Raw genomic sequence first — 26864 nt, forward strand, 5'->3', positions numbered from 1 at the left:
AGTCAAGCACACACTTTCCACACAGGGTCAAAGCCAAGATGAGACTGATTGAACTAGTAGAGATACAAGACCCGCTTTTAACTTCCATTTAGGACGTAGATAGGGAAAGAAAGAATAGCCAAAGGTGCCAGCTCCCCATGGTCCTTGTCACCAAAAAGGGTGACGCCAAAGGGGCCAGGTGGCACAGTTGTGGGGCACCCGCTGTTGAAGAGCAATTGCACTGCACTGTCAGAGCCAAGATTCCAGGAAGTCGGAGGTAAATGAGCGGTGACCTGGTAGTGGAGAGTCGGATCTGGGTGCTAACACTTTCTCCATGATAATCTTTCTTTATGAGCTGGAAAAAAAATTCGTGCAGATGGTCACCCATTACAGAGTTGGGAATCAATTTAAAGGGTTCTGACCAGTGTTTAAAAATACGAATAGAACAGTAGAGAATGCCATGTATCACAGAGTGGTATTTTGCCAGACTATGTTGATGCAATAGCTTTGCATCACGGTAAGAAAAGTTTAGGAGAAGACAATGGCACCCCACTCGAGTACTCTTGCCTGGAAAATCCCATGGACGGAGGAGCCTGGAATACTGCAGTCCATGGGGTCGCTGAGGGTCGGACACGACTGAGCGACTTCACTTCCACTTTTCACTTTCATGCATTGGAGAAAGAAATGGCAACCCACTCCAGTGTTCTTGCCTGGAGAATCCCAGGGACTTCTGAGCCTGGTGGGCTGCCGTCTGTGGGGTCGCACAGAATTGGACACGACTGAAGTGACTTCGCAGTAGCAGCAAGAAAAGTTTGGAAGCCACTGGTAGACGGCAGCCAGCATCATACGCTGATTTTCAAACACTGCCACCTAATACAACCGCTATCAACGCACTTTGAGATGCCAGATCCCATTCGGCCCAAAGCAAACGTTTCCTGCTTCCCGGAGGCTCTGTCTTAGCAGGACTCTACCGCTAGGGGGCGCCCGTGCCCCGACGTGAATGAGTTATCTTCTATCCTCTACTCAGCCCAAGCCCGCGATCTCCTTGGGGGTCCCAGCTCGCCCTGAGGGTCGGGTTTACTGGGACTGAAGCCCTGACCACGAATAAAATTCCCCGAACAGAGCACGGCAGCAGGGCGTAGGTGGTCACGAAGGGATGTGGCCATCCTAAGATACCCACTTATCCCTTCATTCCACAATGTTCATTAAATGCCTCCATGCAGGGTCTGGTATGTTTGTTAAATCAATTGCTAAAAATTCCCATTTTACAGAAAAGAAAACTGAGGATCAGAGTAGGGATCACCAAAGCCATATTTTTTTCTCCTAAGGAGAACTCTTGAGTTGAGCCCAGTGATCCCCAATTCCCAGCCCAGAGGCTTTTCCTTGGCACAGAACTTGGGGTAGACATAAACCTCATTCCCTTGGCATAGTGGTGGGGCGGGGGTGGGGGTGGGTGTTGCGGGTGCCAAAGCCAGTGAAATAACTCTAGCAGAGCCCAGGGCCCAACAACACAACAGTCAGCATTGGAATCACGACTGAAACTAGCTTGGGGCCCTGTCTGTGGGTCAGCAGAATAGCCAGACAAGTAAATAAATCATTTTCTTACTGTCAACGACATCCACACTGAAGTATAGATGTACAAGGAAAGGAAAGTGAGCTGGTCAATAAGATTCATGGAGCTGCCTCTTCAGTTCTGAATTGTGATGAACTATGAAGTAAGGTTGGGTGTGGCATTAGCCCTCTTTCAGGAGAAGGGGATCTAACAGGGCCAGAAGGTGCAGGCCAATTACATGACCAGGTCCCAAGATACATGTATCACCTATACCTGCTGCTCTGTGGTTTTGCCCTGAATGTTCAACCATGTTCAAGTTCTGCTTGGAGTTCCCTATGGCCATCTTGGGCTTCCCAGGTGGCACAGTTCAGTTCAGTTACTGTCTTGTCCGACTTTTTGCAACTCCATGGACTGCAGCACACCGGGCTTCCCTGTCCATCACCAACACCCGGAACTTGCTCAAACTCATGTCCATAGCGTCGGTGATGCCATCCAACCATCTCATCCTCTGTCATTCCCTTCTCTTCCTGCCTTCAATCTTTCCTAGCATCAGGGTCTTTTCCAAGGAGTCAGTTCTTCACATCAGGTGGCCAAAGTATTGGAGTTTCAGCTTCAGCATCAGTCCTTCCAATGAATATTCAGGACTGATGTCCTTTAGGGTGGACTGGTTGGATCTCCTTGCAGTCCAAGGGACTCTCAAGACTCTTATCCAACACCACAGTTCAAAAGCATCAATTCTTCAGTGCTCAGCTTTCTTTAGAGTCCAAACTCTCACATCCATTCAAGATTCATACATGACCTAGGTGGCTCAGTGGTAAAGAAATCCACCTGCCAGGGAAAAAAAAGTTATGGCTACCAAAGAAGAAAGCAGGGAGAGGGATAAATGAGGAGTTTGGAATTAACAGATGTGAACTACTGTATATAAAATAGGCAAACAACAAGGGCCTACTGTATCTAGCACAGGGAGCTCTGCTCAATATTTTGTACTAACCTGTAATGGGAAAGAATCTGAAAAAGAACATATCTATGTATATATTTAACTGAGTCACTTTGCTGTGCCCCTGAGACTAACACACTGTAAATCAACTGTGCTCCATTTTTTAAAAAATCCATAATGTACGACTCACAGTTTAACCATCTTACAGTGTGTAATTCAGTAGCATTTGGTACATTCCTAATGCGGCGCAACCATCACTGCGGTCTCACTCCAGAACTTTTTCATCCCTTCCCCCACCCCCCAAACAGGAACCCTAAACCGGTTAAACAGTCAGTCACCCCCCAAACCGCTCTCCGCTCAGCTCCTGGACACCACGAATCTGCTTCCTGCCCCTGTGACTTTGCCCAGTTTGAACACTTCATATAAAGGGGATCATACAATATTTATGTGCAAGAGCAGAGCCCTCAAAGGCATCGAGGTCCTAATCTTTGGAAACCTGTGGATGGTAATTTCTGTGGCAGAAAGGACCCTGCTGATGTGGTTAAGCTAAGCATTTTGAGATGGGGCAATTATTGGGGATTCCCTGAGTCAGCCCTAAATGTGACCACAAGGATTTTCCTAAGAGGGAGGCGGAGGGAGATTTGAGCGCAGAAGAGAAGGACGTGTGATGGAAAAGCAGATGAAAGCAGAGTCAGGCAGAGAAAGCTATGGCATTGGCTTTGCAGATGGCAGAAGGGGCCAGGAGGCAGGAAGATGGGTTCTCCCCTGGAGCCTCTCAAGGGAGCAGGGCTTCAATTTCAACTTAAAACAACACAAATACATTGTCTTATGGTTCTGGAGTCCAAAAGTCCAAAGGGAGTCTCAGGGGGATAAAATCAAGGTGTTGGCAGCGGTTGTTTCTTCCAGGGGATCTTAAGGTGAATCGCCTCCCTGCTTTTTTCAGGTTTGGGTGGTGGTGTCACTTGTTGTTCAGTCGCTCAGTCGTGTCTGTCTCTTTTGCGACCCCCTGGACAGCAGCCCCCAGGCCCCTCTGTCCATGGTATTTCCCAGGGAGCCACCAGGGAAACCCTGAAGGTATCACTACAATCTCTTGCGTTGCCGTCTACTCCTTTCCCCCCCGCTGTGGTCCGAGCTCTCTCTGCCTCTTTCTCATAAACCTGTGATCACAGTGAGGGTCCACTTGGGGAATCTCTCCATCCCCAAATCCTGAACGTGATCACAGCTGCAAAGGCCTTTTGTCTGGCAAGGTAATATAGTCACAGGTTCCAGGGATTAAGACCGGGATGTCTCTGGGGGGCTGCTATTCAGCCGGTCACAGACACTGTCTTTAGAATCCTCCACCTGGGATGGGACTTAAGAAGTGGCCAACTCAGACAGCATTTATACTTTTCAGGCAAAGAAACAATAAATCTGTGAGGAGTTGGCAGGATAAAGAGGCTTCGGGGGCCCAATTAGTGAGAATCTAAAGAGAATTTAGTCTGTGACAGGAAACCAAGGCAGTAACCCAAGGTTTCCCAAGGTTGGTCTGGGCTTCCCTGGTGGCTCAGATGGTCAAGAATAAGCCTGCAATGCGGGAGACCTGGGTTTGATCCCTGGGCTGGGAAGAATCCCTGGAGGAGGGCATGGCAACACACTCCAGTATTCTTGCCTGAAGAATCCCCATGGACAGAGGAGCCTGGAGGGTACAGTCCGTGGAGTCACAAAGAGTCGGACATGTCTGTGACTAAGCACAGGAAGGTTTGTTTACTCAGGCTTCTCGGCTTGATTCCCTGTGTCTGCTGATAAGGGTGTCCTCCTTCCAGGTGTGGGGAGGATACCTTTCACAGGAGAGATTTATTTCCTGCTTTCAGGGAGAAAGAAAGGGGGGTCAGAGTGTCTTATGTTCGCCATTTTTTTCTTCTTTTTTAAAAAGCATCTGTTTTTGGCTCCATCAGGTCTCAGCTGCACGGGCTTCTCTCTAGTTGAGGCTTGTGGGTTTAGTTGCCTCGTGGCATGTGGGATCCTAGTTCCCCGTCCAGGGATCGAACCCACGTCCCCTGCACTGGAAGGTGGATTCTTAACCCCTGGACCACCTGGGAAGTCCTGAAGCATATTTTGAGATGGCCTGTCCTGGGCCCCAAACACACTTGCAGGCACGTGCAAGAGCTTACATACACACACATCTGGGGTACACTCTCCACCCTACTATTTCTCCCGAGAGGGGTGGAACCCTATATTCAGGCAGCCGAACGTAGTTTTCAGGCCAAGGAGACCCAGAGGCAATGACATCTCTTGCAGCAGAGAAAGAATAGAGTTCCTGACCTGGAGTGACACCTGGGTCCTGAGCACCCACTAAATGTCCATGTCCTGTGGCCCTGGGTCTCCCTGGAATCCTGCCAGCGGCTGATCTCCCCGCTCCGCATCTTTCTGGCCATCTATTGGACAAGCAATGAACAGTCTACTTGATTTGAAAGAAGGGAAGTATTCTGGGCCCATTTTGCAACTCAGCAGAAACTGGAAAACTGACTCAAAACAAGACAAAGCAGAGACAGAGGTCCTGGTGCTCCTTCTCCTGAGAGCCTGTCCCCCGAGGGCTGCTCTCCATGGCCCCCAGCCCAGGGTGCAGACGACACAGTAGCAAGCACAACAGGAGGGACACGCTGCAGCTTGGTACCAGCGGGGGCCGTTCAGCTAAAAGTGATGTTGCCTCCTGTTTGAGAGACCAAGCAATAGGGAAGTAAAGTGAGGAACTAGCCAGAGATGAAAAGGAACTGAGCATTTGTGCATTTTCAGGCTGCATTTCCCCTGTTTAAAAGTATCTGTAGTTCTAGTATCTGTAATAAACTCAGCAGTTTTCCTGGTCAGCAACTCTCCATCCTACGAAAGCTCTGGGCTCTGTGAGAGCTCATGATTGTGGGGCAGTGGCTGGGTGGGGAGGGAGGGACAGCGAGTGGCACCCAAGAACGTGAGTTTTGGTCCCCAGGTTGGACAGACCTTCATAGGTGGGCACCGTTGCCCCCACTTAGGGAAACCATGGCTTTTTGCACCACAGTCTGAGGAGGGAAACAGACTGTTCTGGGGGTCCCCCCAAGCCACTCTGAAGTTTGATGAGTCATTGCAAGGACTTAAAGAATTCAGAGAATTTGTTATACTGATGGTTTGTTACAACAAAAGGATACACATTAACAATCTGCATACCTGGGAATGCCCTAGTGGGCCAGAGTTTAGGACTTTGCACTTTCACTGCCTGGGCTCCGATTTTGATTCCTGATGGAGGAGCTAAGACCTTGCAAGCCATGTGGGGCAGCCAAAGGGGAAAATAGAATGTTGTTGTTGTTGTTTAGTCACTAAGTCCCGTCTGACTCTTTTTGTGACCCCCATGGACTGTAGCCGGCCAGGCTTCTCTGTTCATGGGATTTCCCAGGCAAGAGTACTGAAGTGGATTGCCATTTCCTTCTCCAGGGGATCTTCCCAACCCAGGGATAGAGGCCAGACCACCTGCATTGGCAGGTGGATTCTTTACCACTGAGCCACCTGGGAAGTCCATAGAACAGAAGAGAATAGAAAATAGAATAGAATCTTCAAAGGAAAAACTGCCCGAGGCACTATAGAGGGAAGACCAGGCACATGCTTCCGGTGGCCTCTTGCACTGTGGACAGTGCTGCTATGGACTGAGTTGTGTCCCCTCCAGCTCATATGTTGGAGCCCTAACCCCCACACATGACTGTAGTTGGAGAGGAAGACAAGGGAGCAAGGTTATTGAAGTCATAAGGGTGGGATCCTTCTACAATAGGATAAGTGTCCTCATAGGAGGAGACACAGACAGAAGCATTCTCTCTGTCTCTCCCTCTCTCTGTCTCTGCCACATGAGGGGACAGTGAGGAGGCAGTCATCTCCCGGCCAGAAAGGAGGCCCTCGCCAGGCGGACACCTTGATCTTGATCTTGGGCTTCTGGCCTCCATAACTGTGAGAAAGTACATTTCTGTGTGTTTTTTTTTTTCCCCCCACATTTATGTTGTATAAGCTGCCCAGAGTGTGGTATGCTGTGCTGTGCTTAGTCACTCAGTCGTGTCTGACTCTTTGCGACCCCATGGACTGCAGCCCACCAGACTCCTCTGTCCATGGGGATTCTCCAGGCAAGAATACTGGAGTGGGTTGCCATGCCCTCCTCCAGGGCATCTTTCCAATCCAGGGATCAAACCCAGGTCTCCTGTATTGCAGGCAGATTCTTTACTGTCTGAGCCACCAGGGAAGCCCAAGAATACTGGAGTGGGTAGCTTATCCCTTCCCCAGGGGATCTTCCCGACCCAGAAATTGAACCAGGGTCTCCTGCATTGCAGGTGGATTCTTTACCAGCTGAGTGGTATGTTAGGGCAACTCAAAGCTGACCAATACACCCAGCGGCGATGTGTGACAACACAGATGGGGCATAGACCTTGGAGTCCAGTGTTTTTACTGGGGGCCTGTTACAGGTTTGTGTCCCCCGACCCCCAACAAAAGATGTTCAAGTCCCAACCCCCAGTCCCTGTGAATGGGACCTTATTTGGAAACAAGTTCTTTGCATGTGATCAAGTTAGGTGAAGTCATTGGCGGGGGGGGGGGGGGGGGGAGGGTCCTAATCCAATATGAGGGCTTCCCAGGTGGCAGTCCAGTGGTTAAGACACAGAGCTTCCACTGCAGGGAGGCACAGGGTCAATGCCTAGTCAGGGAACTAAGATCCCACAAGCCATGCAGTGTGGCCAAATTAAGAAAAAAACAACAACAACCCAAAATAGTTGTAAAATACCCATCACGTAAAATTTGCCGTCTTCACCATTTTAAAGTCTACAATTCCAGGACACAAAGTACGTTCACGGTGGTGTGCCGCCCTCTCCACCGTCCGGTCCCAGGACTTTCACATCTCTCCCAAAAGGAGACCTCACACCCATGAGCAGTCACACCCCAGGCAACCAGCAGTCTACTTAAAACATAGGCCCCTTCCGAGTATGTGGCCCTGTGCACATATATATGTTATAGTAAATACTGATAATAAACTATAATGTATATATTCATGTATTTATCTGGCTGAGCCAGCTCTTAGTGCTTTGATCTTCATTGCGGCATGTCAACTCTTCATTGCTGCATGTGGGATCTAGTTCCCCAAGCAGACTATGGATTGAACCCCCGGCACTGGGAGCCCAGAGTCTTAGCCATTGGACCACCTCCGAAGTCCCTCTTCACAGTGTTTTTAATTTACTAGCTAATGTCCAATTCCTCAGGTTTGACTGGGAGTTGGGCGGGCGGGTGAGCAGTGTAGACTCTCACAGGCACTCAACACAGCACGTTCCAGACTCTCGCTAAGCCTGAGTAGGGGGATGGAAGTGGAAAGGGGGCTGAGAACCTGTCTCTTGATCTAGGCTGTCCCTGGATCAACCTGGTATGATCCAAGCTTCTCGTTCCCCAGGTGCGTGCTCCTTATCTCATGAGATTTCACTTACAGAACAAAAAGTCCAAGATCAAAATTATTAGCAATTTCAAGATGACCCCCTTAGAGCATCAAACCTCAGTCGGGAAGCCCTTCGGAGCATGGGGCCCTGTGTAAATAGTTCACTTCCTACTGGAGCTGGAGGCCTTCTGTGGACACAGACATGTCCCCAGGACAGGCAGGGAGGTTGTGTCCTTTGGGGATCCTGGGTTTGGGGTCGCGCAAACAGTGAGGCAGGATTTGTGAGGTCTCGCCTTCCTCTGCCCTTAGCTCCTTCATGGAGTCGACATTTGCCTAGCAAATGAATGAATGACTGCATCCCTGCCTCTGGAGCCCCTCCCCACCCATTTCCCTTGAGAGCCCCATGGCCTAGGGCTCACCCAGGGTGGCTGCGTCCTGAATTAGAGCTGCCCAGCAACGTCCAAGCACGAAAGGAGAAGTCAGAAGAGACGTTTATCAGACATTGGCAGCTCTGAGCTTCTTCTTTTGCTCGTTTGTGGATGGTCACTCTCCCCTTCCTGTTGGAGCTTCCTTCACGGACAGGCAGGCAGGTCCAGAAACTGGACGGCCCTGGGAACTCCTGGCCGCTTGGACATGGAGAGGCTGCTGCTGCTGCCCCTGCTGTGGGCGGGTGAGTGGGCCGTGGGGAGGGCAGGTCCTGGGCTGGGGCTGGGGCTGCAGCTGAGCCTCTGTGTTCCCCCCAGGGTCCCTGGAGAAGGAATCACCATACCAGCTGCAAGTGCGGGGACCAGTGACAGTGCAGGAGGGTCTGTGCGTCTCCGTGCCCTGCAACGTCTCCTACCCTCCACTTGGCCGGGCCGAGTCCACACGCGTTTACGGGGCATGGTTCCGGAAAGGGGATAGACTCCAAGAGGACGTCCTTGTGGCCACAGACAACTCAGCCCGGGGTGGAAAGAAGAAGAGAAATATCCCATTCCACCTCCTTGGGGACCCCAGGGCCAACAACTGCTCCCTGGGCATCGCAGAGGCCCGCAAGAGGGACAGTGGAAACTATTATTTTCAGCTGACACGAGAAGCTGCGGAACACAATTACAAGAATAACCAGCTCACTGTGAACGTGATCAGTACGGAAGGGTCCCCGGGAGCCGAAGTCAGGGAGGGTGGGAAGGATGGACCCTGCCCCTCCATCTCTGAGGGTGGTGGGGGACAGTGGCCCACAGTCAGGCCAGGGTGGGCACACACAGGGGTCCCCCTCGGGGTCTGGCCTCTCCGTCTCTCCTCTCCAGCGCTAACATGGACCCCTGATGTCCACATCGAGGAGCCCCTGGAGTCCGGCTCCAGCAGCCACCTCAAATGCTCCCTGCCTGAGGCCTGTGACTGGGCCACGCCCCCCACCATCTCCTGGACCGGGGCTGCCCTCAGACCCCTGGGACTGGACTCCAAGGAGGCCTATAACTCCTCGGAGATCCTGCTCACCCCCCGCCCGCAGGATCATGGCTCGAGCCTCACCTGCCGGGTGACCTTCCGCAGGGCTTCTGTGAGCGCGGAGAGGACTGTCACGCTCAATGTGTCCTGTGAGCACTGGGCCAGGCCTGCAGGGTGACTGCAGGGCTGGGAATGGGCACTGGTGACCCCAGGCCAGGGGCTTGGGGGGCCCCTGTTCTGCTTTGCTTCTGGTTCTGTGCCTCCAGGAAGCGTGGGGGGCCCTGGGAAGGGGGCTGGGGCAGGGGCAGATCTGAATCCCTCCTCACCGCAGCGTCTCTGCCCCCCAGATCCTCCGCAGAAGCTGACCATCAGCATCTCCAGAGGAATTGGCACAGGTAGGAAGGGAGGGCTATGGAGCATGGCAGGGATCAGAGAGAAGGGAGAGCCGCCCCCTGCCCCCACCCCGCCGTTCATTCCGGATACACGTAGAAGAACCTCAGAAACATCACCTTGAGGGGAAAAAGCTGGATGTTTACATGCCACGTCCAGAAGACGAAAATCTATAGAGACAGTCGTGGTCGCATAGGGCTGGGGTAATGGAAGGATGGGGGAGATGGCTGAGGGGTGCGGAGTGTTTTGGAGGGGGTCATGAAAATATTCTAAAATTGACTGTGGTGATGGTTATCCGAGTGACTTTCAAGTGGTATGTAAATGGAGTTGTATGGTTTGTAAATTATATCTCTATAAAGCTGCTTAAAAAGCTACTTGTGGGATCTCTTGGCAACTTGAAAAAAATAAACAGGATAGAGAAATAGAGACAGGGCTTCAGAGTCTGGGCTCCTCAGCTCTCTGTGCCCCTCTGTCTCTCTGTGTCTCTGTCTCTCTCTGTCTCTGTGTGTGCGTCTCTCTCCAGAGCTGAAACACCTGGGGAATGGCTCATCTCTTCCGGTTCTGGAAGGAGACTCTCTGCGCCTGGCCTGCGACACCGACAGCAACCCCCCGGCCACACTGAGCTGGTCCCAGGGGAGCCAGACCCTGAGCCCCTCACATCCTTCAAGCCCTGGGGTCCTGTACCTGCCCCGAGTGGAGTCGGGCCACGAAGGCGAACTCACCTGCCGAGCTCAGCACCCTCGGGGCTCCCTGTGGATCTCTGTGCATCTCTCTGTGCAGAGTGAGGGGGGTTGGGGGGGCGGGGCGGCGGGAGGAAAACCCCCCCGGGGAGAGGACGCTCGGGTGCAGGGAGGGGACAGACACCACTGACTCTCCTCCCTCCCTGCAGCACCCCCGCAGCTGCTGGGCCCCTCCTGCTCCCAGGAGGATGAGGGTCTGCGCTGCAGCTGCTCCTCTCGAGCCCGGCCGGCCCCCTCCCTGCACTGGTGGCTGGGCGAGGGGCTGCTGGCGGGGGAGCTCAGCAACGCCTCCTTCGAGGTCACCTCCAGCTCCAACGGGCCCTGGGCCAACAGTTCCCTGAGCCTCCGCGAGGGGCTCAGCTCCGGCCTCAGCCTCAGCTGCGAGGCCCTGAACGTCCACGGGGCCCGGAGCGGGTCTGTCCTGCTGCTGCCAGGTCAGGGGTCTGTTGCCGGGGGTGGCAGGGGAGAGGCTTAGAGGGGACAGGAGTCATCCTAGAGAAGATGACGCTTGGCGGGGAGAGGGGCCTGAGCGGGAGGGTTGAGAGGCAGGCGTGGGGGCAGAGAACTGTTCTTTGGCTGGCTGGGGACTGAGGACAGGAGAGCTCAAACTCTACTGGAGGAGGGGGCACGTGGGTCCTGGGGCTTGGAGGCGAGTCACCCTAGATCTTTCTCGTCTGCAGGGAAGCCCAGGCTTGGAGGGGAATTTGTTCTGGGGGCCATCGGGGGAGCTGGCGCCGCTGGCCTGCTCAGCCTCTGCTCCTGCCTCATCTTCTTCAGGTGAGTGTCGTCTCTGGGGGCAGGGCGAGTGCAGGGTGGGGAAGGGGATGGCCTTGGAATCCCTGGAGGGCCCCCTCTGGAGGAATCTGGACGGTATGGCGCTCTGGAGAACCGGGTCATGGGTCAGGGAATCGGAGCAGGGTCTGTCCCCACCGTGCACCCCAGCCATCGGTGAAGGATGCCCGTTGTCGCTATGGAGATCATGAGACGAGGTGTGTGCCCTACCTCTTCGCCTTGGTCAGCCCTTCTAGCCTGTCTCTCTTTTTTAAGTTTTCTTATCTTTTGGCTGCCCCACACAGCATGTGGGATCTTAGTTCCCCGACCAGCAATCGAGCCTGCGGTGGAACCACCGGCCACTGGCCTGCCAGGGGAAGTCCCAGCCCCTTCTAGCCTCAAGTGGGGATGGGGAGGGGGTTAGGAGGGGGGCAATAGCCGCCCTCCGAGCTCTGAGCCAGCTGGGCTGCTAAGAGGTCCTGGCTTCCCCTCTCAGAGTGAAGACCTGCAGGAAGGCAGCCCGTGAGAAGGATGAACCTGGCACACTGGGTCCCACCTCCCAGGTGAGTGGTGAGCCCTCGGTCCCTCAGGATCCCAGCTGCCTGACTCCCCACCTGGCTGACTGCCATGGCCGCAGTCCTCGTGATGACTCAGGTGTGCATCACGACCCACACAGACTTTTCCTCTTGGGTCCCATCAGCATGGGGCTTCCCAGGTGGCTCAGCTGGTAAAGAATCTGCCTGCCACAGGACACATGGGTTCTATCCCTGGGTTGGGAAGATCCCCTGGAGGAGGAAATGGCAACCCACTCCAGTATTCTTGCCTGGGAAGTACCATGGACAGAGGAGCCTGGTGGGATACAGTCCATGAGGTCGCAGAGTCAGACAGGACTTAGCAACTAAAACAACAACCCATCAACACAGCCACTCAGTCCAACGACCTGGGAGCCCCTCCCTTTTGCCCTCTGTCTCCTCTCTCAAGAGCCAAGGACCACTAATCCACCTTACTAATTGCATTTATTTCCAACCGGGCCCTCCTCCTTTCTCTCTGGACCCCAGACCCACGTTGCCCCCACTTCCTACCTCACCTCCCCAAGACAGGATGCCGCCAGGATCTCCCCAAAATAACTATGTACTACCAACAAAATCAAGTTCAGGGGTCCCTAAGATACCACCAGGCAAGTTCTGAGACAAACTTATCAGGTAAGATATTTCGAGGGCTTAGAGGTTCCCTCCCAGGTGCTAGAGCAAAAGGTCAAATTTTCTTCAGGCAAGGCTAACTCTTTCCGGCATAAGATCTTTCAACTATAACATTCATAATGGGGTCTCCCTGGTGGTCCAGTGGTTAGGGCTCCACGCTCCCAATGCAGGGGGCCCGGGTTCCATTTCTGGTCGGGGAACTAGATCCCACATGCTGCAGCTAAGAGTTGGCATGCTGTAACTAAGACCCAGTGTGGCCAAATAAATAGATAAATATTAACAAAAAACAAGCAAACAAAGAAGCTTTTGATGCAGTTTGCCTGACTCTGTAATGAAGAGTGGTCCCTGAGGTCAGTCCAGGCCTGAGCAAATCCCTGACCTCTTCTACCATCCATCCCATTCCAGTCCTATTAGATAGTAATATAACTGACTACAGCTTGAATGTCTGCTTCCCCCACTGCAACCGTGAGACAGGGGGTGGCATCTTCTTTGTTCCTCACTGAATATCCAGCGCCTGGCACCAGGAGAGCTGGTCCTTAAGGCAGTACTGGAGTCAGAAGGACCTAGCATAAATCTCGGCCCTACCAATGATTAAATGTCGGGCTTGGGGACATTCGCTTAGCTTCAATTTCTCCACCTGTGTGTGTAAGCACATCAGTCGTTCAGTCGTGTCTGACTCTGAGACCCCATGGACTGCAGCCCACCAGGCTCCTCTGTGCATGGGGACTCTCCAGGCTAGAGTACTGGAGTGAGTTGCCATGCCCTCCTCCAGGGGATCTTCCCAACCCAGGGATCAAACCCAGGTCTCCCTCATTGCAGGCGGATTCTTTACCGTCTGAGCCACCAGGGCAGCCCGATTTTATTGCCACAGCCCTCATTTATCTCCACCTGATAAGTGAGGATAAGAGTGTCTCCCAAGCAGATTGTTGTGAGGAATCTAGAAGACTGGCAACTGATTACCAAGTGCCAGGCATTAATACTCTCAAGCAGTGAATGAGTGAATGAATGAATGGATGAATGGATGGGGGCCCAGCCAATGTTCACAATGAATAGACGAAAAGACTGAGCGTGCAGTTTCCAGGTTCACTTGCGGACCCTTCTTGCTCTCTTCCAGCTCTTTATCCCTTAAAAAACTTTCAATTATTTATTTTGATGTGGCTGTGTCGGGTCTCAGTTTCGGTGTGTGGATCTTTGATCTTCCATGGGGCATGTGGGATGTTTAGTGGCAGCTCGTGGGATCTTAGTTCCCTGATCAGGGCCCCCTGCACTGAGTGGGCGGAGTTTTAGCCACTGGCCCATCAGGGAAGTCCCCAGACCCTGTTATCCTAATATGATGCCCTTCTTTCCCCTCCACACAGGGTTACCAGGATGAGAGTCCTCCAGGCAGCCCCCTGGCCTACCTGCCCCCAGCCGTGGCCACCCCCCTCTCAGGGGAGGATCAGGAGCTTCATTACGCCTCCCTCAGTTTCCTAGAGCTGAGGCCCTGGGAGCCTCGGGACCAGGCCGCCAGCAGCACCACCGAATATGCAGAGGTCAAGATCCTTAAAAGATGATCCCGCCACCCACAACCTTCTGCAACCTGTGGTTGGGGGACCCAGGGCTTCTCAGGGAAGAGAGACATCAGGGACGATGCCTGAGAGAACAATTTTCCATGTACATGGGCTACCAGCTAGCATACGCGAGTCCCACTGGTGGGGTGATGGGCAGAACTGGGCTCATGTTTCAGACGCGTTACCAAACACGCGTGCAAGTTTGAGCGAGTCACCTTCTCCCTTCTCAGTCTCCCGCTCTGTAAAATGGACACCACAAACCTAACTCACAGGGTGGTCGTGGAGCATCAAGGCAGTAATTAACGTATAGTGTCCCACGGAGGTGAATATGCAAAGGGCATCTCACCCACGCTTAAACCTCTTCCCAGGACAACCTGCTAGGATAAAGGTCTGGCATGCTGGGCCAAATGGGGACCACTCTGCAGGGCTATCTAGCTCCAGAGGTGCCTCCCCCCACCCCCAAGCCTGAGCAGAGGTTGTCATTAGGCAGGATCACATCTCTAGGCCCCACGTAGCCCGCCCCTCCCTTCCCTTCCACCGGGACTCACCCCTGGGGCACTTCCTGCGAACACACTGCAAACTGGTCTTTCTCTGAGCCTGCTTCCTGGAAACCCAACTTGTCTATTTTCTCAGACACAAAAATCATTCACTGATTATCTGAAATAAATGACAAGGGTTCTTTTTAATTCTGTGTCCTTGATATTTTGGTTCTTAAAGAGTTTCTTTCTTTTTTTTTCTTTCGCAGAATCTGCTTATAAAATTCCTTGCAGTTCCATACTGTGTCCATTTACATTGTAATATAGTTTTTATACGGGTCATAGCCAACTGCTTTGGTTCTTTTTCCCATTGAGAATCCATTTAACTTTTTCCATTGTTTCCATTCATGAGGGAACATGCCCAACAGTAGAGTCATGAGCCAATATAGGAATATGTTTTAGCACAAAGTTAATAACTTCAGGCTGTAACTGCTCTACAAACTAGAGGTGTTGAAGGACGCAATTCCATCTTTCATGGCACATCTTGCCTTGCCATTTTTCAGGATTATGTTGCATCTCTTGATCAGTGACCTTTAGAAATGGTGTCCGGACTTCCCTGGTGGTCCAGTGGTTAAAAATCTGCCTGCCAACACAGAGGATACAGGTTTGATCACTGCTCCGAGAACTAAGATCATTAACGCTGAGAACAACACCCTCCTCTTTCAGAAGTTGGGATGAACTGTCAAAACCTGGGCCCTGGAGACAGATAAAGGCTGCTTGAGAGACGGGGAGGAGACTGCCCGCTGTCCACACTCTTGCCGCTCTGCCTGGATGTGGGCTTCTCCCGTTGTTTGAACAGGGCTGGTCCTGCTGGCTTGGCTTGCTCAGAGAGGGGAGGGGAGGACCAGGGTGGGGAGAGTAGCCGGACCTTGGTCAAGCGCACCGAGGGCAGGAGGGTGGCGGGGTTGGGGTCAGGTGTCGACTGTGACCATCCCTCCTGCCTGATCTGGGATCCCCAAGGGTGGCTGATGTCCATCTTCCCTTGTGGACTTGCGAACACAGAGGGGCTGCCAGTGGGAGATTTTCTGATGGGTTTTCTCTCTCATTGAGGAATACGTCCTTCTGCAAAGGGCTACACACCCTTCCTTTCAGCCAGAGATGGTCATCAGTCCGCTCATTCTTTCCTCTCCAGAGAAGGGGGAGAATTGAGGCTTCTCTGAGCAGTTTATCCCTGCTTCCAGCCTCTGATTCTTCCCATCCCAAAGCAGGGTGCATAATTTAAAATATCCAAAGCGAAATTCAAGGAGGCATGTTTATCTCCTCCTCCATTTTTTTTCTTTTTAACTGAAGCTCCTCCTCCTTCTCAATCCCTCCCAGCCTAATTATTTGCACATGCTGCTGGCCAGCCTGCCTTTGAAATCTCTCCCCAGGCTCTCTCTTTCTCTGTCCTGTGGCCTCCTCCCTGGTCTCTCTGTGTCCAGGCTCCCCCCAAAGGTGCCCTCCAGTCTGGAGGACCCTCATTCTCCATCACAACCCGTGCTTTGTCTTCAGAGTGCCGATCACAGCCCGAAGTCGTGTCCTTCTGCTTGACTGTAGACTCCCATCAGCTCAAGGACCTTGGCACCTAGGTCTGGTTCATCAGGATCCTCTGGGCAGCACGATGGGTGTCGTATGGCATGAACTCAAGACATGTCTGCTGAATGTTTGTTGAATAAGAGCAAGGGTGAATGTGTGGAAGAGAAGAAGGGCAAATGGATGAGAGAATGAGCGGTAAATGAGTGGACGGATGAGAGGGTGAACGGATGGACGGACGAGCATATGGACGGGTGCATGGAGAGACAGACGGATGGATGATGATGGATGAAAAGTGAAAGAATGGATGAATGAGCGTCTGCTCGAAAATGTGGACAGATATATGGAAGAGTGGAGGGAACTCCCTGGTGGTCCAGTGGTTAAGAATCTGCCTTCCAGCGCAGGGGACGTGGGTTCAATCCCTGATCAGGGAACTAAGATCCCACATGCTCTGGGGCAACTAAGCCCTCTCACAGCAACTAAGATCTGACACAGCCAAATAAATAAATACTAAAAAAAAAAAAAGAGAGAGAGAGAAAGAGTGGATGGTTGGATGAAAGGTTGAGGAGATGGATGGATGGATGGATGGATGGGGAAGAAAAATGAGCTAAGTTTTTCCAAAAGGAACTTCTTTTGCAGACAGTCGACTCTCCAAGTTCCAATGAAACAATTTATTGTCAAAGCATAGCAGTGCCAATGGCAGTGTCCCCACTGAGGGGACCAGCCCAACCCCCGTCTGTGAACTGGGGGTCTTCTCCGCCCAAAACCCCAGGGGCTGGCGGAAGACGACAGCTGAAGAGAGGGACAGTCGAAAGGAGGGAGTTCACAGTATCTGGGGCCTAACCTCTGGGTTCCCTGAGGCTGATCTAGACCGACGATGAGCAGTTTCACCTGAAGAAGAGGCAGGAATGCACATTCGAGGGATCTTTCGAGAAGCTTATCTGTGATTCTACAGCAGGCCTTGAGTCACATAGCTCCTTTTTCTTTTTTTTTTTCTATTTCAAACTCCAGGCTGAAAGTTCTAGAAGACAATAGAAACGGCTGTCAGTGTCATTCATTCAAAGGGTACCCTTTAAGCCCCTACTGTGTGACAGCAGCTTTCCATCAGTACTTTCTAGGGATGGGCAACACCACCACAAACAAGAGGACCAAGGAGGCTTTGCTGGGCTTATAACCTGGAGGAGAGCTGTGGAGACAGGACAGATTAAACACGCGCTTCCCCCCAGGAGGGGACAAGGGGTGTGCAGAAAACAGGAGACGTGATAGGGAGGTGGTCGGGAGGCACCTCACTGGGGCGATCTGGGGAGGCTTCAGGTTCCGATGGGTGGTGATGAGGAGGAGCCGGTCGTGGCAAAAACAAAGGGGACAATGGTCACAGGCCGTGGGGATGGCGCATGCTGAGGTCCTGAGGTGGGACTGACCTCTGCCTGGGCTGGAATCTGAGGGGAGGATGGGCAGTCAGGCCAAGGCAGAGGCAAGAGGATCCCCAAGTTACTCCAAGGTCCCCGGGCTCCTTAAGGAGCAGCTCCTCACTAAGTTCCTAACCGAGGACAAACGGGCTGCTGAGTGAGTGGTCCTCGGGGAGCAAGCAGACTGGAAACTATGGTCCTGAAAGGGGCCGTTAGGTTTGCTTTTAAATTTTCACCATATGGGCTGGACGGGGAGGTATGTAAGACAGGCCAGCATCGACGGGAAGGCCGGACGGCCCACTCGGTAAATATGGGTGGGGCATCTGGGAGCCAGGCCAGCGATGCGAGCGGGGAACACAGATACAGAGACAGACTCGACCTGGTCCTCACGGAGCTCATCGCCAGCAGGTGACTATGACAAGTACCCATGCTCCAGGGGATCCCGGACAGAGGATGGCGGCAGAGCCCTGGAGGAGGTGGACTAGAAGGGACTTAGCAACTGAGCGGAGGCAGAGAGAGGGGTGTGGGAGGAGCCAGAGGTCTCTCAGACAGAGGGTGGGGACAGAGACTGGGATGGGGCGGGGGCGGGGCAAGCTGGGTGGAGGTCATGCTTTCATATTTGGAGAGTGTCTGTGGTTAAGGTGGAGAGTGTGCTAGGTTTCTGAACAAACAAACAACCTGGCATTTCTGGAGTGCTCTGCACCTAGGAAGGGCGCAGAAACATCAAACGGCATCAGAGGAGACGGCAGTGGGAGCCGGGGACAGGGTCGAGACCCCCCGGTTCCTCCTGCTGGAACCCACCTAGGGTACCACCTGGAGGTCCAAGGGGTCATAGGCGGAGCCCGCAGGTCCTGCAGCAGGGCTTCCAGCTCGTTCCTCAGTGTGGAGTAGGGCGGCTTCTCCTCGTACTGGAGGGCCATCACCACCTTCAGATACTCCTGTAGGGTCTCTGCGGCCAAGACATGGGGGAGGCCTGAGGGGAGCGGCCCCCCAACCCAGAGCCTGGGGGGCTGTGCCCAGAGGGTCTCAGCCACGGTGCTCCTTTGCTCAGTGCTTCCTCTGTGCCGGCACTGCTACAGCCACGGGAGATTTTAGTTTTTTTAAACATTAAACATAAGCACGGGGAAGTGGTACCAAGAGCAGCAGTGTGCCTGTCACCTAGCATCACAGATAGGCACGGAAGAGGACAGCGCAGGGAAACAAGAGCCAGCCGAGACGGCGGTGGTCAGGCTCTCTCGCCCGGCTCCCTCTCACTGCCGTCCCACGGTCCACTTGCTCTGGTCTACATTGTGTAAACAGTGACTCTGCTAGGTTATGGAACAGCTGAGATCGTTTATAGCACTGCGCAGGAGAATCATGCCTACAGAAGCACCGCCTGAAAAGCCCTTGCCGCACAGTGGGGTGATGTCAACCATTAGAGAAGAATAAAGCCTGTCTGCCTTGCTGCTGCGAACAAAACGTGTCTGCAGTTCCTCGCATCTTCTTCCACCTTCTTCCTATCTGCTGCCTGGCTTGTAGCTGGCCTACTCTGGGCTCAACTATAGCAAGACAGACAGTTACTCAGGACGTAGAAGCCCCAGTAGGGGACTATAGAGAGAAGAAACCTAGGCAACTTTTGGAGACCACTTTAAGTTGATGCTGCCTCAAGAAAGCTGTTGGGGCTTCTCAGTGGCCAGGTGGTAAAAGAATCTGCCTGCCAACGCAGGAGGCATAGGAGATGTGAGTTCGATCCCTGGGTCAGGAAGATCCCCTGGAGGAGGAAATGGCAACCCACTCCAGTACTCTCGCCTGAGAAATCCCACGGACAGAGAAGCCTGGCGGGCTACAGTCCGTGGGGTCGCCAAGAGTCGGACACAACTGAGCAGGCATACACACACACACACACACAGCCTGCTTAATTCTGGGGCAGAGCCCACTTGCCTGCTGGCCTGCACCTCTCACGAGCATCCTGTATTAATAAATCTACATCGTGCCTATCATTTTGCCTCTTGCTGAATTCCTTCTGAGCTGAGACAAAAAGAATCTGAGCCTCAGTAAGTCAAGGCATCAGGTGAGTGATTCCACTTAAAAGACAGTGGGGTCGAGTCTTAATCTGAGGTGCACAGATTTATCATCAGCTATCAACTCACACCAACCTTGTTTCATCAAAACCCCTACTGCTTCCCTCTCCTGTATTGTTTTAAAGCAAATCCCAGCTGATTATATGATTTTATCTCTAACTATTTGGTGTGTATCTCTGAAATGGGGGCCAACAAGCTCTTACTGTGAAGTGCCGGAGAGTAAATATTTTTGGCTCAGAACGCGGGGAATCTGTGAGGGGAGGACCGAACTCGGCTGTTCTCCCACAAAAGGCCCAAGGAGGGAGGCCGGGAGGCCAATGCACCAAGACTGCTTTACTGATGGACGCTGCAGCTTGAATCTCACAGGTTTCATGTGTCACGAAACGATGTTCTTTTGATGTTTTTTCAAAAGATACAAATGAAATCATAAACAAAACAGAAACAGATGTATAATTAGAAAGGCATTTTGTCATATGAAATATGTATTTCTAATTATAACCCGTTATGCACATACATATATATGACTATAAATATGTATCACTGAAGCTAGTATCTCATTAAGCATTTCCTTCTGCAAGGCATTCATACTCTTCCTGTCTTTTAAGTTTTGCTTATCTGTTTAATTTTGGCTGCCTTGGGTCTCCTTTGCTGTACCCGGGCTTTCTCTAGTTGCGGCGAGTGGGAGCCTGCTCTCTAGTGGCGGTGCCTGGCCGTCTCACTGCGGTTGGCTCCTTTTGTTGCGGAGCACAAGCTCTAGGGTGAGCTCAGCAGCTAGGGCTCCCAGGCTCTAGAACGCAGGCTCAGCAGTTGTGGCACATGGGCTTAGTTGCCCCTTGGCATCTGGAATCTTCTCAGCTCAGGGATCGAACCCATGTCTCCTGCACTGGCAAATGGATTCTTAACCACTGGACCACCTGGGAAGTCCTTTAATTGTTTTAAAAAAACCACCTGACCCTCCATCCCTGAGAGAATTGCTGTTGACATTGGCTGCACACCCTCTGCAATGCTTTCTTCTTAGATTTTCTTCTCTGATGAGATCTTTTAATAATGAAAATGGGATCTGACCATGTGTGGTTTTTATATATATATATATATGTATGCAAGGGGTCCTACAGTTGTGGCACATGGGATCTTTGATCTTCGCTGCGGCATGCAGAATCTTTAGTTGCAGCATGTGGGATCCAGTTCCCTGACTAGGGATCGGACCCGGATCCTCTGCATTGGGAGCCCAGAGTCTTAACCACTGGACCACCAGGGAAGTCCCTGTCTTTTTCACGTTTAAAATCCCCATTAAATGGATTTCATGACTGACTAATGAGTCACAACTGCAGCTTCAGCTGACGTTAAGTGTATTTTACCACAATTTTAAAAATATCCATAAAATTCTGTAAGTATTGACACAGAAAATCTCCAAGGAATCTTCTTAGATGAAAAAGTAAGTCAGAGACAAATATAGGTGATACGACTCTATTAAAAAAAAAACAACACATGATGTGTATGTGGTTACATGTGTGTGTGTGCACGCTGCTGTTGTTATTGTCCAGACACACTTCTGAATCTGGCGGCGGGGGGGATGATTTTTGCTTCTATGAGGGGCACAGATACACATGTGATTTGGAAAACTCGAGGGAAATAGAGGGGTGTGAGGACAGGCATCCCCCGGATGGGCCCGAGTCCTGGTCCCTCCGTGGCCCCCGCCTGCTCCCTCCCTTGGGACATACCTGAGGGGGTGATCCAGCGACTGCACTGTCCCACGAGGCCCTCCGGGTTGTCAAGAAACCTGATGGGACAGAGGCACGCGTGAAAGGCCTTTCAGGGAAGGACAGTCACCTTTTGAAACAGGATGTCTGGTAGACGTGCCCTAGTTTTCCTTATTCTCATTAGTTGTGATCTAGAACAGGGGTCCCCAAACTTTGGGACCTAATGCCTGAGGATCCAAGGTGGAGGTGATGTAGTAATCATAGAAATGAAATGCACAGTAAATGTAAGGTGCTTGAGTCATCCTGAAACCATCCTCCCGCCCTCCACCAGTCTGTGAAGAACTGTCTTCCACGAAACCAGTCCCTGGGGCCTGAAAGGTTGGGGACCGCGGTTCAACAGAGTCACCGTGGACACTGGATGAGTGAATTCTGAACGAGGCGTTTAGGGGAAGCACAGCATTAAGCACTTGCAGGCTTCCAACTGCAATATTTTTACCAACTTATCACTACATCACCTGGTTTCACCTGTGTGTGTGCCTCTGTGCATGCTCAGTGGCTTCAGTCGTGTCCGGCTCTTTGTGACCCGATGGACCATAGCCCACCAGGCTCCTCTGTCCATGAGATTCTCCAGGCAAGAATACTGGAGTGGGTTGCTATGCCCTCCTCCAGGGGATCTTCCCCACACAGGGATCAAACCCATGTCTCTTAAGTCTCCTGCACTGTCATGAGGGTTCTTTACCGCTAGAGTCACCTGGGATGCCCATTTGTATAAATATACATATATAAATACACACACCCCTCTTGGACCATGAAAGAAAAATGAAAAGTTGGCGGGGGGGGGGGGGAGATAAATTAGGAGGTTGGGATTAACATATATATACTGGTACATAAAACAGATAACCAGTAAGGATCTACTGTATACCATAAGGAACTCAGTATTTTGTAATATACTACATGCAAAAAGAATCGTAAAAAGTATATACATGCATATATATACAAATGTAACTGAATCACTGGCCTAGGCCACCGGGTTGGCTCCCACTGTCCACCGAGTCATGGGGTGCTGTCACCCCCCTTCCCTCCTCCACAGCCCAGAAGTCCCGAAAAGCCCCAGCCTCTTGCTCCCCAACCCTTTCTGTTCTGCCCCCTCCCATGGCTCCAGGCCCAGCTCAGGCCTCACTTTCTCCCTGGCACCCAGCCTCCTCCCCAGCTTTCCATTCACCACCCCCCCCACAGAGCCCCAGAGAGTCTGTCTATGCCCAGAGTGGATCCTGCCCCTCCCTGCTCACAGCCGTCCCAGGGTTTCCCAGTGCCCTGGTTTCGGGGGAACCTCTGGCACCAAAGCTACCAGCCCCTGTGGCCTTGTCTCCCTTCCTTTCTCCCGCCCGTCATGCTCCAGTCACACCAGACTCCTGCTAATCCCCTAACCAGCTCAGGCGTCCACGAACAGCTCCGCGCCTCTGCACCTGCCGCTCCTCTGCCCTTGGCTACCTTTCTCTACCCTGATACCTGGTAAGTGGCCGCTGTCCCTTCTGGACATGGCTCGAGGGCCTGTCACCTGGAAGCTTCCCCTGGACGCCCCCAGGCAGAGGAAATGGGTCCCTCCTGAGTGCCTGCACACAGGTCCATGGATGTCTTATAGCAACTGTCATACAGGTACAAGAAGGACCGGGTCTGACGCGTGTCTCTCGGGATATATGAGGTAAATGACTGAGCAACAGAGTGATGGCATAAAAGGGCTGTGCCAGCCTCAGGACCACGTAAATTGTGTGAGCACTTCCTCCACATAGGCTCTCACCGTCGGAATCTGTGGGACCTCTCTGCCCAGCTGCAGGCTTAAGAGTAGAGACCAATTCCAAGTGGAGTCTGTGCTTTCCTAGCTGGGGGCCTCGCATGCCAGAAAGCCTGGGGAATCAGACTGCCTCTCATCTCTCTTTGTTATTCATTCATTCTGTCATGAACTAGAATTTACAAAAAAAAAAAAGAATACATATTTGCTGAGTGAATGGAGAAAAAGCCACATGCACCAGTAACATCTGAGAGGACAGTTGAAAAGTGAAAGTGTTAGTTGCTCAATCGTGTCTGACTCTTTGAGACCCCATGGACTGTAGCCCGACAGGCTCCTCTGTCCATGGGATTCACCAGGCAAGAGTACTGGAGTGGGTTGCCATGCCCTCCTCCAGGGGATCTTCCTGACCCAGGGATCGAACTCAAGTCTCCTGAGTTCCAGGTGGATTCTTTACCATCTGAGCCACCAGGGAAGAAAACGAGCATATAGCAACACGCCCCCTTGTGGGCCCTTAGGTCAGCTGACAGGCTGGGCTGGGGGGTCTAGAACGAGTCCCGCATCACCGCTGACATTTCCCTGAGGAGCATCTTCACGCTCCTGGCCCTCCCTCTGTGGCTGTGGTTGGGCTCCGGGGCTCTGGAAGGAACTGTTACTTATTCTCTCAGGGTCTCCTCGTAAGAGCAGCTCATTCTCATCGCTAACACAGCAGAGTGCGTCAAGCAGCAGTTCACAGATTTCAGCCACACTAAACATGTTAGTGATTGGGCTGTGTCCTCCGACGACCTGTGCCACTAATCCTGAGACCCGTTGTTTTCACCTGGCTTCACTGCAGAAAACACGAAATTACTGGAAAACTAGAAAATAAGTACAAAGAGAAAAGAAAACAGGGCAACGGGCTTGCGTTACGGCAGGTACTGAGGCTGCCTTCCAATGCAGAGCTTGCCTGCAGAAGCCTGGTTGCTGAGGGCTGCTCTCTCTTTTTCCCCCTTCTGCAGAGATGTTAGGGCGTATTAGCACCTGGGTGGGACCTCCTCACTCACCTTCTAGAGTCGCTTCACCTGTCACCATTGCCACGAGACCTGCCCTGGCCTTTAAATCTCAAAGAGCAGGCATGCCCACACCCTGCCGGTGCCACTGGTGGATGCCCAGGGCTCTGAGCTGACTGCCCCGCCCTCTGACCTCTGACATGCTTTGTGTTTCACTATCTGTTCATAGCCTCTCCCATTAGAATGTGAGTTCCTTGAGGGCAGGGGTGTCTGTCTTAGCTATTCTGTATCCCCAGGCCCTAGAAGAGCCTAGTGCAGGGAAGTGCTCAGTGAGTATCTGGTGAGTGGAGGGTGGCTGCATCCAAATGCCACTGATACGCTGCGATGAGCCTCTCAAACTTGGGAGGTACCAGCTTCCAGGTGAAAGGGCCTCCTCTGGAGTCAAAAGGCCTGGGAGTGCCTCTCATCAGCTGTGACCCTGGCCGATCACCTAAGATCTCCGTGCTTCAGATTGGGAGAGCACTTGCCTCAGAGTTGACACAGGGAAGCAGTGGGTGCTCTGCCCGGGGCAGGAAAGCATACAGCAATGTTAGCCGTGAACAGGTCGTTACGGGCAGGCCAATGTGACAGGTGTCCCTTCCTCGGAAGTGAACAAGCAGGAGACCCGATGCGGTGGGGGTGAGGGAAGGGCTCCCTGGGGAGTCACGACTAAGCTGAAACATGACGGAGGATGAGATCTGGGGCGGGGTACCACTGATGCCAACGCAACACACACATACGGGTGAGTGTTCGCTTGGCATAAAGCAAACACAACGGAGTTTTCAAGGACACAGCTACATCTAAAATTACTTGAGGAGAAGCACTGAGCTTCTTTAGCCATGTAAAAAGTTAAAGAAATAAAGCATTAAGTGAAAGAAGGAGAATGAGATTTAGAATACAAGACCATTTATGCAAGTCAAACGCACTCATCACATGTTTAAGAAAAAAAATAAACTGTTGTTTAAGGACACAGATGTGCCTATACCTTATTTAAAAGCAATAGTCAGAAGCAGTAAACTCGACGCACATGTAACTGGGGTTAAACTGGAAGTGTTGAGTGAAGAAAACCAGCAACAGGTGAGATTCGAAGCAGAGTAACATTTATGCAAGTCAGATACAGTGCCACGACTGTCATGCAATTTTAAGGATACAAGTACATTTAAGCAAGCATATCAGTAGGACACATATATATTCAGTATGTATGAGTGAGTACCCATGGTTGAGTAAAGGAAGATGGGATAATAAAGGGGGCAAAATGAGAGGTTCAGCACGAACCATCGACACAGCATGCTCGGAACTGAGAAGACACACAGACTCGATGCTGTTCACTGGAGAGTTTTCTCTCTTTCCACTCTCCCAGGGCTTCTGCAGACAGCTCCTGAGACACTGCTGAAGTCTGAGTCTCTGTTTGAACTTCGTTTGCACATCAGATGTGATACCCCACCATCTCCTGAATGGCTCCTCTTGGGGTAGCTCTCCTGCCCCAAGCCTATACCACAGCTTGAATCCCGAGCTCTGGACCTGCAGAGCTGCCCTGAGTCTAGTTGTCCACTGTCCACGTACTCAGCAGCACCTCCCTTTACAGCCAACAGCCCCTCTGTCCTTGGTGCTGAACCACACCACCCAAACACTTCTGGTTTTATCCCACTGTCCTTGGTGCTGAACATCTAAAACAGAACTAGCAAGATCTTCTTCACACTCAGAAGAGAGGGAAGTGTGGACACCAGAGGCCAGTGTTGCCAGATACTGAGGCAAAGCCCAGGCCTAACTGCTCAGGTTGCCCATGTATCCCTGTGGGAGTGAATGAATCATGGCGTCCTGCACACCCTGAGCATTTTCTACAGGCCAGGCTCTGTGCTGAGTGCTGTGCACCCAACTCCCTCGAATCCTTCCACCTTGGGGTGGGCGCTAATAGGATCCCTGACACTGGAGGACACTGACACTTGTGGAAGTTAGGCTGCCCACCCAACAGCCTGCAGTGGTGGGGCCGGAGTCTGACCCCAGGCAGTGTGGCTCCAGAGCCCACGCTCTGGCCGGCTGGAATGGACGTAGAGCACGTGCCTGAGAACTGCAGAGGCCAGAGGCTGCCTCCCCCTTTTCTGTCCCCTCTTGGGTTCTGAGCTTCTGCCCCACCTGCAGGGATGCTGGACCAGCACTGGGCTCTGCTGACCCCTAGACTCACTTCTGTTTCAGCTTCATGATCTCCTCGGTGTTGGGAAGGCAGTTTGTCCATGGCAGGGTCCCATAGAGCCACTTCAGCAAACAGTACCCCAGGGTCTGGAGATCACTGCGGCGGGAGGGCCCTGGGGAGGGAGGGAAGGAACGTGGCCACTCAGGCAGACGCTCTGACAAGCCCACCCTCATCATTTCTCTCACCAACTCAAGCATGTGCTCACACACTCAACCATCCAAACACACTGCCTCTCAACTGTTCACCCACTTTTCACTTGTCTATTCTCACTTTCACGAGGCAATTACTCATTCACTCCCTTGGTCATCTCTTCATCCCTGGTTTCACTAGCTCACTCCCTCACCTACCTGTCTTTCATTCATGAACCTATTTGTTCCGTGAATCCTCAGAGCCTTGGGTGACAAACCCCTTCCCACATTCTTTTTTAGTATTTATTTATTTAGCCGCACTGGGTTTTAACTGTGGCACGTGGGATCTTTGATCTTCATTGCTGCATGTGAACTCTTGAGTTGCAGCATCTGGGATCTAGTTCCCTGACCAGGGATGGAACCTGGGGCCCCTGCATTGGGAGCATAGAGTCTTTGCTGCTGGACAACCAGGGAAGGCCTCCTTCCCACAGTCTTAAATTCCAGACAAGAGTTTGGTGGGGTCCCAGCCCTTGACAGTCCAGTGGAGAAATGTAACAAGGCATGAAG

General features: G+C 52.3%; 2 protein-coding genes across 3 annotated transcripts in view; one reads left to right on the top strand and one right to left on the bottom strand.

Moving 5' to 3' along the window:
• Positions 8335 to 14633, top strand: SIGLEC11 (sialic acid binding Ig like lectin 11). 2 transcript variants are annotated; one of them, XM_018062834.1, is made up of 9 exons: positions 8337 to 8542; positions 8616 to 8996; positions 9159 to 9446; positions 9645 to 9692; positions 10211 to 10468; positions 10577 to 10861; positions 11108 to 11204; positions 11695 to 11761; positions 13756 to 14633. In XM_018062834.1, exons 1-9 carry the CDS (start codon positions 8506 to 8508, stop codon positions 13948 to 13950), a joined length of 1656 nt encoding a protein of 551 aa, XP_017918323.1. In that variant the 5' UTR covers positions 8337 to 8505; the 3' UTR covers positions 13951 to 14633. The 2 variants fall into 2 exon arrangements, with proteins under 2 accessions (XP_017918322.1, XP_017918323.1); XM_018062833.1 differs by having other exon boundaries at positions 8335 to 8542; positions 8616 to 9446.
• VRK3 (vaccinia related kinase 3) overlaps positions 16991 to 26864 on the bottom strand; it is a 35432-nt gene continuing 25558 nt past the window's right edge. Inside the window, 5 exon segments of the mRNA XM_013971516.2 lie at positions 16991 to 17016; positions 18206 to 18246; positions 18249 to 18353; positions 21186 to 21244; positions 26161 to 26281. Of these exon segments, the coding sequence (XP_013826970.2) occupies positions 18206 to 18246; positions 18249 to 18353; positions 21186 to 21244; positions 26161 to 26281 (326 nt within the window). The 3' untranslated portion in view covers positions 16991 to 17016.

The sequence above is a fragment of the Capra hircus genome, chromosome 18, assembly GCF_001704415.2.
Source record: "Capra hircus breed San Clemente chromosome 18, ASM170441v1, whole genome shotgun sequence".
Lineage (NCBI taxonomy): Eukaryota > Metazoa > Chordata > Mammalia > Artiodactyla > Bovidae > Capra > Capra hircus.

What these genes read in the sequence shown, in the direction of transcription:
- SIGLEC11 (XM_018062833.1), top strand. Translation starts at nt 8,506, where the DNA reads ATGGAGAGGCTGCTGCTGCTGCCCCTGCTGTGGGCGG. An exon ending in GCTGCCCCTGCTGTGGGCGG is followed by an intron (nt 8,543 to 8,615) that starts GTGAGTGGGCCG and finishes TGTTCCCCCCAG; the next exon opens with GGTCCCTGGAGAAGGAATCA. An exon ending in GTCTGTCCTGCTGCTGCCAG is followed by an intron (nt 10,862 to 11,107) that starts GTCAGGGGTCTG and finishes TCTCGTCTGCAG; the next exon opens with GGAAGCCCAGGCTTGGAGGG.